At 41.4% G+C, this 15,290-nt stretch overlaps 1 protein-coding gene across 1 annotated transcript in view; it reads right to left on the reverse strand.

Annotated features, from left to right (window-relative positions):
* The window catches only part of Ccdc141 (coiled-coil domain containing 141), a 157,260-nt gene that overhangs the window by 68,592 nt on the left and 73,378 nt on the right, over positions 1-15,290 (reverse strand). The window contains 1 exon segment of the mRNA XM_028880586.2: positions 9,566-9,760. Coding sequence (XP_028736419.1) covers positions 9,566-9,760 — 195 coding nt within the window.

The raw sequence follows: 15,290 nt of genomic DNA on the forward strand, positions 1-15,290 counted from the left end.
GGCTTCAGACCAGAACCTCTGATCCCACCACCTTTGGAGGGTCGGGGTCCCTCTGGGTTGCTTATACAAGGACTCATGTCCTTACCTTCATATCCTAAGCATCACTGAAGACAGCTTCGGTGGCTCAGGCCAGAGAACTGAATCGCTGTTCAGGACATGGCCGAAGTTGCTCCAGCTTGTGAAGCCATGAAGGCCAGGAGCTGGAGGAAGATGAATTTCAGGTCCTCTTTCCCCATGCCTCTCATTTCCCGCATCTGTTCCTTGATTCTCAAAGTTGGTTTGCTCCCCCTGCACCATCCCTTCCAGGCGCAGGGCAGATGAGTGGGACTAATAAGCTGTATTTAAAGCTATTTGTTGCTCAGCAGGTTTTCCTTACAAGTTGAAAAAGACCGGAAAAGAAGCTTCGGATTGAATGCCGGTATCAGCAGCATTTTAACAATAAGGAAGCTTCCATACCAACATCTTAGTCTCCCTGAGGCAGATCCACCTCACAAATGAAATGGGACTCATTAAGCAGAACATTAAGTTTCTCAGGTCTATTCACCACTTTTTTTTCTTTTATCTTAATTGACATAAGTGATTTTTTTAGGATGATCTTTATACTATTAATATGAGAAATCGTGTATGAATCATTTCTACTTTCATTCCTTTAAGAAATATCCAGTGACGTCTACAAACCATAGACTCAGCTCTGAGCTGGACATAAGATTTGCCACATTAGAGTGGCTGAAGCAATATGAAATGCATACGGACTGGAAGAACAATGGCTAGCTCTCAGCAAGCACTTAGTTATGCTGTGCACTAGCCATGTATCTATCACCTTACTTAGATGGCCTAGTGATCCTGTAAGGACACAGAATTAGTATTTTTATTTTACAAATAAAGATGACTGGTGTGGGGGAAATTTAATGAATATCCAGGCCATGCATTTAATAAATGTGTCAGGGCAGATTCATGCCCAGCCTGGCTCCAAGATCCACTATGTTATTGTAGCAGTCATGCTAACAAATATTTCTAAATTTTTCCTTAAGGCCCTCCAGTCTGTTTTATGCTCCAACTATACCCTTAAAACCTATACAATTTATCACCAACCCTAAAAATTAATGGAAAGATATTCTTGGAAGTAAATGGCGATTGTTAGACTTATTTTTGAAGAGAAAATTCAAGTTCAAAACTAAACTGATGTGCTGTATAACCAGCTGTTGAGTCATTCATACAACATAAAAATTTTGAACACTAGGTGGCATACAAAGATGATACCCTCTCTCTTGGACAGTAAGAAAATACCACTCATAATAAGAATGAGTGAGTCAATGCTGCCTGGAGACGATACATGTGATGGTCTCTTTTATTTAACCCTACCTAGCTTCTCAAGCATGACACAGAAGTTGTACTGGGAATTTGCTTTCCTTGGGTTTTGTGGAAGAATTTCCCCTTTCAATCTGTTATGAACAACACAATACAGTTTTCTTTGTTGTATGATATTTTCCTGGGGAGATAGGAACAAATGTCTACTTACACTATATAAGACAGACTAAAGTAGAATTCTCTCAAAGTCCAACATGGGTGACCAATGAGTTGGTTGGGCTTACTTACAGGACACAGGCTAGGGATTACTTACAGGATCATGGGTGACCACAAAGAAGCCATATCAATGGAAAGTCCCACCCCGGCATAGATGATAACCTTTGCACAGCTTCAAAGATAGTCTTTCCCTTTGCTTAACTTGCTACACACAATATATGCACTAGCTCCCCTTTAGACTATGAGGCTCTGTGCATTTAGAGACAGGCTTGAACCTCAGGTGAGGGGCCAGTGACTCTTCTCTCCTCCTATGAGAAAATATCAAGAATCAATAGGTCCTGCCTTGAAAATGTCTTGCAAGTAACCATGGCTGGTTCACAGAAGGAGAGAGCTGCTATGCTCAAAAGGGTCCTCGTCTCCAACAGACCAGGAGTTCTATAGTTTGTATTTCATGTTCTCAGTGATTCAAATAATTAACTAGAAGGCAGTATTCTAAGTGTTTGGGTAAATACAAAGTGAGACAGACATATTTCTTAGCCTCGGGGAATTTTAATTAGGCAAAGAAAAATAAATCCGCCAAGAAATGACTATACCACAAGGCTGAATTTGTTCACTGCCAAAAGAGATATATAATAGTGTAGAAGTACACATGGAAGGACACCCAATGAATACATTCATGACTTAAGGGTCCACTGACAAATTTACTGGAAACCACTTACTAGTGAGTAGGAGTAAATTGAATATCTCTTTTTCTATTTGCAGTACTGGCGGTAGAACCCAGACCTTACAGACACCAGGCAAACACCCTACTATTGAGCTATACAACCTCAAAATTGAATATCTTGACTATCAGACGTTTAAGCCTGAGGTGGGTTTAGGCTCTTATGATGAAGGATGTTAAAGGCATCCCTTATTTTCTATCATCTATTTAATACTTCTGAACTAATAGTTCAGCCACCTTCATTGAATATTTGCTGAGGTTTAAACAAGCCGATTGATCTCTGAGCTTTAAAGTAAAGGGTTCTAAACCCCAGAGTCATCATTCTCTCAGGGGGACAGAAGGAAGAGAGATGAACTGAAGATGTCAACATCAATTTTTGTGGTGAGATTTGACTTATAATCTTTTCAAGTTCTTAATCATTTCTTATATATTATATAGTAAATGACAAACAATTGCTGGGGGATGTCTTTTTGTATGCTGTGAGTATGTGTTTCTCTGATTGGTTGATAAATAGAGCTGCATTGGCCTAGGCAGGGCAGGATGGATCTAGGAAGGAAAATTCAAGAGAGATGGGAGGAAGAGAAAGGAGAGGCAGAGACACCAGCTGCCATCGAAGGAACAACATGCCAGCAGACTGGTAAGCCACAGAACACGTGGCAAAATGTAGATTAATAGAAATGGGTTAATTTAAGATATAAGAACTAGATAGCAAGAATCCTGCCATAGGCCATGAAATTGGTAATTAATATTAAGCCTCTGAGTGATTATTTTATAAGCAGCTGTGGGACATGGGTGGGAGAGATTCATCCTGACCGCAGGGCCAGGCGGGACCAGAGAAAACTTCCAACTACAAACAACTACATATATAATAGATAATATACTATATATTGTAAATATGTGGGCACACGTGCGCACATGCGTGCGCGCGTGTACACACACACACACACACACACACACACACACACACACACACATGAGTATGGCATCCATACTCCTCACTAAGCCTCTGGCTGCCTCTATTGCCTCTGTTACTCTTCACTCTGATCTTCTACCACACTCCTCAGGCAGTGACTTAGCCCAGATTTCCTGAGCACAGCCTATCTGTATATCTTCCCTTTGTGTGTTACTGCCCATCATCACTCAGTGGTTACCTTACTTGACACATTTTTCCCTGGTCAGGCTCTGCTCCCCTCTGTGCTGGCCTTAACCCATCATGCCTATCCTACAGTACATTGCTCTGTCTTATAAACCACACCTGCCTCTGGCTTTACTCAAGTACCTATCTGACTCAGGGCAACAGTAGGACACAGCATTCTATTGGGGTGTAAGAAGCTTGGTGGGAAAGCCAGTGTTCCAGTTATTTCTAAGAGAAAAGAAGTGACTTTTAAAAAGAGGAGTCCAAGGGAATAAAGAGATGGACTGGTGGTTAAGAACCTGTGCTCTTAAGAGAGGACCAGAGTTTGGCTCCCAGGAGCCCATGGCAGGTGACTCACAAGAACTTGTAACTCCAGCTCCAAGGGATCTGATTGCCCTTTCTGGCCTCCATGGACACCTGCACTCATGTACACAGACATATACGTACACTTACTTAAATCTTTTTAAAATCTTTTTAAAGGAGGACTCTGAGACACAGTGCTCAAGAATTGTACAAATATGTAACTTTGTAAAAATTTTCTAACAATTAGTTTAATTTCCAGATTTCATTTACATAATTTTAAGAAACTCCTTCTCAGCAATATTTTTTAGGTTTTCTATCTGGGCATGTTTCCTCTTTCAATCTGTTCAATAATTTGGTTGTTGTAATTGTTTTCCACCAATGTGCTTAAAATATATTTATTTGTAAATTGCAAATAAGGAATATGTAAATGGGAAAAACGTACAGCAAATGCCATGCTTAATCATTTTGTTTTCATGTCAAACAGAAATGTGGCTCCAGGCATTACTGTCTTGTGTTTTGAAAAGCAACCACACCTTCTAAAAGACACGCCAATTGCAATAGTGATGGCGGAAGCAATGGAGGCCATGGCACTATGCTTCATGTGAGTACTTAGGTGTTTCTTTGAATGCCCCAAATTTAGTTCACCTTGGCCATCTGAAGGTCAGACCATGTTCACAAAATGGACTTGGCTTTAGGCTTTTCTGCTTGTTTCCCCCCAGAGAAACCATGTGCCTGGGAACAGAAGGTAGGGGCATGAAACTTGACAACCTTAGGGCCATACTTGACAGATTTGGGTTCAGTCATGACTGTTGCATAAATGAAAGCTTATGCTATTCTGATCTTAACACACTGGATATTCATCCCTGCTTTGTTCAGTCCCAACCCCAAATAACGATAACTCCGTCTTGGACGGTCTATAGATACTAACAATTTTTCATGAAATGCTGGAAATATAACACACATGATAACCTACAATTGGGAAGGATGAAAACTTAGAGGGATCAAGGTAGTTCTGTAACAGATGTTTCAAGCAATGAGAGTACAATGCAGAGCACTATCAGAGGGAGCACCCTTCTCCAGTCAACTATTACTCACTGTAAATCACCAACATTACCAGTTAATTAATGGCTGAATGATTTAACAAATAGGTTCACCAAATACAGTCGGACACTCTGAAAAGGAAGTGCATCCATTCTTCATGGTTCAATCTTTACCTGGGTTTTAGAGGCTGGTTTAGGACAAATACAGCAACATTCCCTAAGGCCCATGTCTCAACATTGCCACCTGCTGCTAAGTCCAGATTCAAACAGTCATCTCTCTAGAACAATGCACTGCTCACAGGTTTCTCTGCTTGAGAAACAGATTCAGACATTTTGAGTAATTGTCCCCAACTTCTACGCTAATTACAAGGTATCAGTTGGGTTCCTGGAGCCATGAGGCAAAGGCATTGGGGGAATTGTTTTCTGTGTGGACAGTTAGGTAATTTTTACAGCTTCCTAGATCTCAAAATTTGAAAACTATTCTGACATAGATTTTCTGCACATTTTGCTCTATTTTGTATCCTCTGGATTTATAATAGTGCCTGTTGCATAGAAGTTGCTCAATAAATATTCACTAAATAAGTGAATACCTAAAGATGAAGGCAGTTACTGCCATGGATTTACTGTACTGCTTATTCAGTGACTTCAATGAATGAATGTATTTATTCAGTCTAGAATTGGTAGAAAGGATGTAACAATAATCATGCGGAAGAAGTCTGAGTATTATATATAACATAAAAACTTACTGTCTATTCTGTAGAAAAACTTTACATTTATCCCTTTCTACTTATACAAAGTTGAAAAATACTATTTGGGGTGGTGTTGGTGTGTGGTGGTAGGGTGGTTATGGTAATGGTGATGGTGGTGGGTTTTGTGTGTGTGTGTGTGTGTGTGTGTGTGTGTCTTAAGTGGTTGTGGTGGTTGGTGGTGGGGTGGTGGCAATGGTGGTGGTAGTGGTGGTGGTGTGTGTGTGTGTGTGTGTGTGTGTGTGTGTATGTGTTAGGGTGGTGTTGGTTGTGGTGGTTGTGGTGGTGGTGTGGTGGTGGTGGTGTGGTTGTGGTGGCTGGGCACATGTGTATAAATAAGTGTGTAAAGGCCAGAAGAGGATGTCAGGTTTCCTGCTGTCACTCTCTGCCTCATTCCCTGAGACAAGGTTTCTCAAGGAACCCAGAGCTGAGCTGTCAGCCACCAAGCTCCCATGATCCTCCTGTCTCTGCCCTCCACAATGCTGGAGTTCCAGTCATGCACAGGACCATGTCCAGCATTTTATGAGGATCCTGGTATCTGAACTCAGGTCCTTACATTTGTGAGGCAAATGCTCTTACCCACTGAGCCATCTCTACAGCCCCTCAAAAAGCATATTTTAAAACCCCTATAGTAAGCTGACATGCACACCATCCCAGGATCTCATTTTTCCACAGAGCTAGCATGTTCTGCTCATTGACACAAGACAAAACACAAGGAATTCCAGGCAATGGGTTTGTTTGCTAGGATAATAATTCTCACATCAGAAGCAGAATTGGTATCTGTGGGAAAGGGATATCTTTAGGCAGAGATTTCTTTGTCTCCCCACAGCACTAACAGAACCAGTAGCTGTGGGTTCTGCAGGTATCAATCTTCCCATGTGAGGTGATGTCACCCCCGAGACAAAGAGTAGACTTGCTGCTGGCTATCAAAGAGCAGATTCCCTGAGTTGAGCGTTCCTCTCTTCACTCCTCACTGTGGGGCAGACATGTGCCCATGCTGATCTCCATCACCCATGTTGGAATTGGGACACACTGAGCTCATTTGCATGCTGTCACCCAGCTACTGCTTTGCTGGGTCATCATTTGGCACTGACCCAGAAACCAAGTGTCTTCTGCCAGCATCTATGAAGAGACAGCATGTGAGCCTGAAAGTCAGGTAAATTCTCAAGAGTCCTTAATGTTTGGGAGCATGACTTCATCTACAAACACAAATACTCACAACAAGGAAACATCTCCAGACATATCACAGGGAATTTTCAAAGAGAAAACAGCTTCTGAGATAAACAATGTAAATTTAAAACTACCCCACTTACTAGTATACACAGAAATTCTAGCCTAGAAAATTATCATTATTATTATTTTAGGTTTTTGAAACAAGGTTTTTCTGTATAGCAGTACTGTCTGTCCTGAAACTTGATTTGTAGACCATGGTAGCCTCAAACTCACAGAGATCCACCTGCTTCTGCTTCCAAGTGTTAGGATTAAAGGTGCGCACTAGCACCACCAGGCAGAAAATTATTTTGAAGACTTGGAGATTTATTTATGAGTTTTCTGCCAAGATAGTTAAAATGGTAAGATTTTTTTTTTAATTTTCAGAATCCAAAATATGAATCAAAAAGGAAAATGTCACTTATAAGTCATAAGCAGCATTTGATTCTTAGCTTACATAGATTTGTTCTCTACATAATTTCATCATTTATTTTATCTTACTAACATAGAACAATGCATGCAGGTGCATGATTAACCTTCCAATCTACAAACTCTGGCATCTGATTCTGTCCCAGTTCCGATATCCATCATCTTTCACATTGAGTTATTTCTTTTTAGTTTGGAAATAATTTCCTTAATAAGAAAGAACTCTAAACCTTCCTGAGAACCATTGGCCACAAGTTAGAGCACAGGTAAATGCCAGCCAACTTTACACTTTGAATATTCAGCATGCTGCTGGATAAGATAGAGAATCCAGGAATCTACTCTTTGGGGTTCTCTTCTCTAGACCAGACTTGCAATGCTGTATGAGATTCAGAGAGTATCCACTCTTGTCTTTTCCCTCCCCTTTCTCCTTCCTAGCTCCCTCCTCCTCCTCTCCTCCACCAATTCATCTTCTTTAACTTTTACAATTTCCCTCAGGGCCTGAAAATGAAGTCAGATGACAAACGGCCAAGGCAAGGTATCAAATAATGAATGTCGAGAAACCAAAATAATGAGAGAACAAGAGAGGGTGGGGGAGGGAAGGAGGGAGAGAAGGAGAGAGAGGGAGGGAGGGAGAGAGAGAACTGTCTACAGTTTGCAAGGCTGTGAGCTATGCGGCTTCTATCAGAAGCATTGTTTTATACAAACACGTTCTATTACTCTTTCCCTGAGCAGCAATAATGGTCAGCTTGAAAACAGCTCGCTCACTCTGTAGACTAAAGGTGTGACGGAAATTTTACAACCTCTTACTTCAAAATTGGGTGGCTGAAGAGAAAAAATAACTAGCAATTAACATCTACTCAGTTCAGTGTCTCCACCTATATGCTGTATCTGTGTCCTGCTTTAAAACTGTGAGACCCCCCAAAATCCCATCATTAACCAAGAGTACTTGTTTAATAGGTTTACTGAAATTCTATCCTCTCTCTTTTCGAATTCTACCACTCATCTTTTCAAAAGATTTTTGTAAGTAAAGGATTTCACGATTAAGTAAGCATGGAGCTCACTGTACTCAGAGTTCCCGTGTTGTGATTTTTAGAGCACAGTGTGTGTAGTAGCTTCCCTTACCCTATGCTTTTTGCCTTGTCTACCTTTAAATTGCTGAAATTTAACTATTTAAATGACTCCAGTGCAGAGGTCTGGAGGTCTATGTTACTGTGGCAAAGGTCAAAAACCTTTCAAATAATATCACCAGCCACACACATGGAACATCACCTCTGTGTATAAACAATAGCGATGCATTGCTCGTGGTTCTGGAGGTTGGAAGGCTGAGATCAGGACGGGACAAGGGTTCTGTTGTGATGAAGGCTCTTTCCTGGGATGCAGACTAACTTCTTGTGTTCTCATGTAGCAGAAGGTGAGGTGGAAATCCTATTCTAGAGACGCCAGCCTCTGACCTAATGACTTGTTCCTGAGGAGTCAAACATTACCACTGCCAGGACCATCTGCTGCAACGGTGAAGGCATTTGCCCAGGAGGAGTGGCACCCTGCTCCTACACAAGAAGACCCATTGGTGGTCTGTAACAAGGTTCTCCCTTGCCTTACTTAAAAATGTAAGACCAAGGCAGAATGGCTGATGTGAGGCAGTTTCTGACCTTAGGACTCCATATGCACAGAAGACTTGTAATATCTATGTGTTGCTGCCTAATAAACTAAAGAAACTGTTTTAAAAGAACAAAAATGGGTCAGGGATGTAGTTCAAGTGGTAGAGTGCTACCTTAGCATGCACAAATCCCCAGTACTATATAAACTGGGTGTGGCAATCCCTGCCCCAAACCTCAGCACTAGGGAGTCAGACAAGGAAAGGTCAGATCAAGGTCACCCTTAGCTACACTGGGCCCCGGAGGCCACCCTGAACTACTCTTTAAAACAAACAACAAAAGGTGTTTTGGTAACACTGTTAAGGTTTCTTTTTGACCTGAAGTATTTTATATTTCCTCATCTCTGGGAGAAACATTTTAATATGGAGAATAGTGTCTCCCACAAACAGACCAATGGGAGCTCTAAAAGGGAACTTTTTAAAAGTTATTGTTGCTGTTGTTTACTTCTTTGGGTTGTTTGTTTGTTTGTTTTTGAGACAGGGTCTCACTCTGTAACTGGCCAGGAACATACAGATCAGGCGTGGCCTCAAACTCACAGCCTCCTGAGTATAGGATTAAAAGTATGCACCATGAAACCTGGCTTTGGAGTTACTTTAAAAACTAACTCTGTACACATCAAAACATAATCTCTTAACTTTGAAAAACAACCAATAGCCACAATAAGAATGTGATTTTAAAATTCTTCTATCAGTTTGCTATTCTACACAGAATTTAGCCTTCTATGATGTGCCCTGAGCAGACGACATAATGGGTTTCTTATTGGTCAGCCCTGGTACCAAAGATTATCATCTTGACCTCACACTGACCTTATTAGCCCTGTTAAAAAAGTCATGTGCCATTGTCAACCAGGCTTTTCTTCCCACCATGAGTCGACCAAACTCTTCTTGCAGTCGACTCAGTTTCTGGTTCGAGAGCTGTAGGTGTTCTTTTTCTGTGAAGTCCTTGGACAGTAGGATCTCCAGGGCCTGATTCTTCAGCTTCTCTATGGCTGAATTCCATTCCTGCAAGAGAACATCCTCTTTAGTGATTGCACAGACACTGTCACAAATAAATGTTTGTGCCTCCCTCCCCAAACACAAATGTTGACACGGAATCCTTGAATGTGATGGTTGTAGGAGGTGGAGCCTTGGGAAGTTAGGTCAGAGGGTGGAGCCTCTGTAAATAGGATTTCCACCTCTCCTGCTGCTGCCAGAGAGGAAGTTAGTCTGCATCCCAGGAGGGAACCCTCATCACACACGACAGAACCCTTGTCCCTTCCTGACCTCCAGAATCATGAGAAATACACTGTTATTGTTTATCAGCCTTCCTGTCAAGTTACAGCAACTAGAACTAAGACACCCACTTTGTAATCCCTCATAAGATTCAGGGGACATGGATCAGAAATCTGTCACTATATTTTCCATCCATAAAGTCTAATGAATAGTGTGGAAGCAAATGCTACATTATGAGTTCGAGTACCAATGTGTAGTTACAATAGAAAAGGATACAGAGAACAAGCTCCAGAAGAAGAGAACAGGAGAGAGGAAACGCCAGAGTGACTGATGCATCACCCTAAATTCAGATCCCATCCATCACTGTTACCTCTACCCCTAAACAAGCTCAGCATCCCTAAGTCATTTCCTTCTATTTGTGTTTGTCTAAGTGTAAAGAAAAAAGTACCCCTCCCCACAATTCAGTCTCCTTGTCAATGGAGCAAGTATGTACAACAAAGGAAGAGAAGTCACATGTCTACAGCTATTGTTTTTGTGTTAGCCACCACGGAAGGAGAGATTGAGATTCATTACTCATCATAAGATAAATCCCCGTCAGAACGCAGTGTTTTCTTCTTGACCCTAGTTTTGTCTACTAATGCTTCACACTTAATGATACATATGCATGTCAGAAAAAAAAAAAACACCTAACTTTCTACTTTATGTGGCATGAGGGTTAAAAACACAACCAGTAGAGAAGAAAATATGAGTTGGAATAAACCAGTATTTATGGTAATTTCTTGAGTAAGTTCAAGTTTCTTGAGTGTTGCCAGATTGGTCCTCATAAAGCAACAATTGCTTCTAAGATGGCTGTCTTGTTAGTGTGTTTTCTGATACCATCTCAGCTAACACTGAGTAAAGCAAAGCACAGGGCAGTTCGTGAAGCATAAGAAAGTCAACATCAGACTTGAAACATCTCAGCCTGGCTCTGTCCTGGCTTGTCTGCTATGCAAAATATCATGTTATTAAATTACATTGGTTATATTATGCTGTATAAAAGAAGTCTAATCTTAGGGTCACGTGCCATTAATGTTTCCATTCATTTCATAAGACACACTGAATACTACATATATGGTACAGTCAGGAACTTCAAAGAAAGAATAAAATGTAGCTTCATTCTTTAGCAATAAGTAAATTGTAATTTCACACAACTATCCTCTATTACATTATGAAATATATTAAATATGAATACACAATATGGTAGTGCTTTCCGTGACAATGAGTGGACCTTGAAGGTAGAAATGGCATATACTCTTTCGTAATACCCATGGAACCTGGCCCAGTATTTATTCAAGTGAAAACTACTTTGATGGAGGGATATGAAAACAAGGAAGGTAGGTTAAGGGGTTAGGATGGGGGTGGAGGAAGAGTGGAAGGAGCCTGTTGTAAGTGTGGCTTGTAACTGCAATCTTTGAAAATCTTCAGCTTTGGGTGTGTTTTTTTCTAATGTTTTTATAGACTCGGGAAAGTATGTTACAAATGCCAACCGCCCACAAGAAGGACCTCTGAGGCTAGCTCCTGGATCTCTGTAACAGGCTACCTTTCGGGGAACTGAGGATACAGATTCCAAACTCTCCACATTTCTCACTGACGAGAAAAGCTGTGCTCATAGGCATGGGCTTTGTGCACATGCAGTCTCAAGACCACTCACTTTTTAAAAGATCTTTGTGTTCCCACTTGAACAGAACAAATACATTTCATGGCATTCTTCTCTAAAGCATGGTAAATATCCCTCCCACTTCAAAACCAGCAAAGACCTGTTGGGAAAGAACAAATGTTCTTGGAGTGGCATAGTCCTGAGTAAATGCACCAACCCTCACTGAGTATCAACTCTCCTCTCAGTTCTGTCATGGCCCCTATTTCCTAATATTTGATCTTCATGTATGAATATTTCTTTTTCCCAGTTCTGAGCTAAGAGTAACGGGATGTTCCCAAAATGTTATTGGGTAGTGTGATACTCAGAGTTAAAGGGAACAGGGTTCTGTGTCCCAGGAATTCTCAAATCTCTGCTAGCCTGGTGTGTGCCAAGACCTTCTTGGAGGCCCTGAGCTTCCTGCTGGTTTATCTGCTAACCCAACTCTTCCTGTTTCCTTGTTTATTTTTTCTTATTTCTTTCCATTTCTTTTATGTATGCATGTGTGCTGTGCTGTGCAATGTGTATGCACTGGTATCTTTTGGCATGTATGGATGCTCATATGTGGGCACATATCTGTCAGTGTATGTGGAAGCCTATGTATGGTTGGTCAAGAATCATCCTCAATAACCTTTCTACTTTATTCACTGAGGTAGGATCTCTCAATCAAACCCAGAGCTCACTGATACGGCTGTTCCTAACTAGTCTGCTCCCGGGTCTACTGTCTGCCACTAAGGTTGGAATTACAGGCCATTTATGTGCAATTCCAAGGATCCAAATTCCAGCCTGACACCTGTATGAAATGGACTTTAGCCACTGAACCACCTCTTCGGCCTTCTGCTTTCTTTGTACATTTAACTACCCATTCAATCCATCTCAAGATTTTGTGCCATTATTTTTATAATCCATTAAGACCTGTGGGACAGTCTTGAACTCATGTGAAGAAATGCTTAATGCATGAAGATGCAGAATAAAACAACTAGTTTTTATTTTTTTAATTGGCATTGGCTAGAACCTTCTGCATTCATTCGTGAGGAAGGACCCTTAATAAATGCAAAATCTGGGGATTGCTTAGCATGCTATGTGTAAGGAAAATGCAGATAAAATCAGAATACAGAGAAATGGTTCATAGCCACGGTATATTCTGCTTGATGGCTTGAAGCTTTAGGACGCCATACTAACTGCTGACAAAGGGTGACCACTGCTCCTCTGGCAGCACTGTGCAAGGGCTCTTCCTGCATCAGCTCACTTCATCTTGACCCACCCCTCTAAGGCCCAAGCAGTCATCCACAGTTTAACCACAGGGTCACTAGGGCTCAGAGGAAGTGTGCACTTGCTAATATCTCAGCGCTGGCCAGAAAAGGAGTCAAAATCTAAGCACAAGGTCTTTCCACCATCCCAGCCCCAGCTCTCCATGGGAGACAATACAACACTTTTTCACCAGTAGCAGGAGGATTTACCATATTAGCTGAGAGAGAACACCGCTATGTTTAAACCTCCATAGGGCCCTGATTAGGCCTCCGTGATAATAAATGCCTTACACTACCCTAGGGTTTTCTGATTTCAAATCAGAAGCCTCACTACTGCAAAACAAATGCTGTATCTATATCATTATAGATATAATAGAGATATAGATATAATCAAAAAAATTACTACCCAAACTCGGCTTAATTTTGTCTTACCAACTGAACAAAATAATAAAGATCTCTATAAATATGGAGAGGAAGGCCTGTTCTTTCAAAATAGTCATAAATCTTCCTTTAGGGTAAATTTTGAAAACCACACGAGAGAGAGAGAACATTCTGGCACAGAGCCAAGTGTGTGGAAACCCCACTGTCACTTACTATTTTGAATCCTTCTAGAAAGAGTGGACCTCGACCTTTGGGTTCAGCCTCTTGCCTCTTTCCATTCTTAATTACAGTCTCACATAAACTCTGTGGGCATTAAACAAAGCTGGGTGCATTCACTATTTCTATTCAATCTTCTCAGAAAATTGGCTCTGTTTTCTTTGGGCAATCTGCAGGCAGTTCCTGATGCATGTCTATACCATTGCAATGATGTATTTCCCCAGGCATCTTTCTGAAGGGACACTTTAACTGTTCTATTTTTTTTTTTTTTAAGATGAAACTTTCAGCAGTCATTTGAACTCATCACACTTTTTAAAAAATGAAGTTGCCAACCTTGTCAGGGCTGAGGGAAAGCCAACAGAGAGAATCTTAGTTCTTTTTCTCTAAGCCATCCCCGCTGTCTCTTAAGTGTTAGACTTCTTATGGGGTTTCAGTCACTTTGCAATAAAATATTTCCAGTGTGTGTCCTCACCAGCAGAAGCCAAGGTCTGCCGTGTCCCTGGCTTTCCAATTAGACAGAGGTGCATGCATATCCCTGACCCAATAAAGTCGAGTGCCAGTATGGACTCCTGGGCTCAGGGTGTCTCTCCGGGTCATTCCATTATTTTCATTTTTCACTCACAGTAGCAACCCTTTTAAACTGTAACACTCCGTATTCCATTTGCTATAGAAATCGAGCTCCTCTAAGTTCCCTTGATGGAAAGGGTACTTTAAAAAGGATTAGTGTGGCTAGACAAGAAAGGGGAAAGATTTTTCTTTCTTTCTTTTATTTTTGTTCCAGTCTTAGGCTAGATCTTCAAATGAAGTTATGGATTGCCATTAAGTGGGTTCCAAAGTAAAATACGTTCACTAGTCCAATTTGAAAAGCAAAAGATATTAACAATTGCAGTACGTTTAATAAGCTTTTCTTCACACAAAACATCCCCACAAAGGAGAGGCTGTAATAATTCAGTACCTTATGATACATTGTCATTCTATGCTTGATTTCACAATGTAATTTTGAAGCGAGGGGAGACGGACAAAATGCAGTGGAGAATAAATGTGTAGGAGAGTGAGGAAACTGACTGTGACTGTGGCTATCACTGACGAAACCAGACTGGGCAGAAGCCCACGCTGAGTTCCTGTACTGCTCCCTAAGCATGGCTGATTCCAAGACCACCTCAATGCACGCCGACCGTTTCTTGCTCAGTCTTAAGTCTGTGATCCCATTTGCCTCAGCACCAGGAGGATTAACTCATTGACAGAAAATCAGAATTTGACGTGATTGCATTAGCAGATGGTACAAACAAACCTGGCAATTTTAATCAGAGAACATTTGAAAGTCTGCTTTGAGCAGACATGGTTTTGAAAGAAATGTTGACGCTTCGGAAGAATGGCAGCGAGCAGGCAGAAAGCCACATTCTGATTATGTCAAGTTGGACAGTGAAGTGTTCTACAGGTTGGGGACCATTATACGCCCGTCCAGGCATTTCCAGGCTGACCTGCACAATTGTAGGGTCATCCTAAAGAAAGGGGGCTCCCTCACACGGTCCAAGTGTGCAGAGTGCACTGCCCATGGGCCACGGGCACTCTGCCCTCCTATGGTGCATTCCTGCCAAGGCACAGACTACATACAGAAAGAACTGTGTCTCGCTTTTAAGTAGCTCTGGGCTAACCTTTTCATTGGAATTCTACTTGCCCAGAAAATCAATGCTGGCACCACCACTTGGTGGTACTGCTGTTTCTGTAGCGGCCTGTGTTAATTCAATGACTCCTCAGCCATACTTCACATTCCAGGATTTGAAATGTTCCCCAGATTTGG

Source organism: Peromyscus leucopus, chromosome 4, assembly GCF_004664715.2.
Source record: "Peromyscus leucopus breed LL Stock chromosome 4, UCI_PerLeu_2.1, whole genome shotgun sequence".
Taxonomy (NCBI): domain Eukaryota; kingdom Metazoa; phylum Chordata; class Mammalia; order Rodentia; family Cricetidae; genus Peromyscus; species Peromyscus leucopus.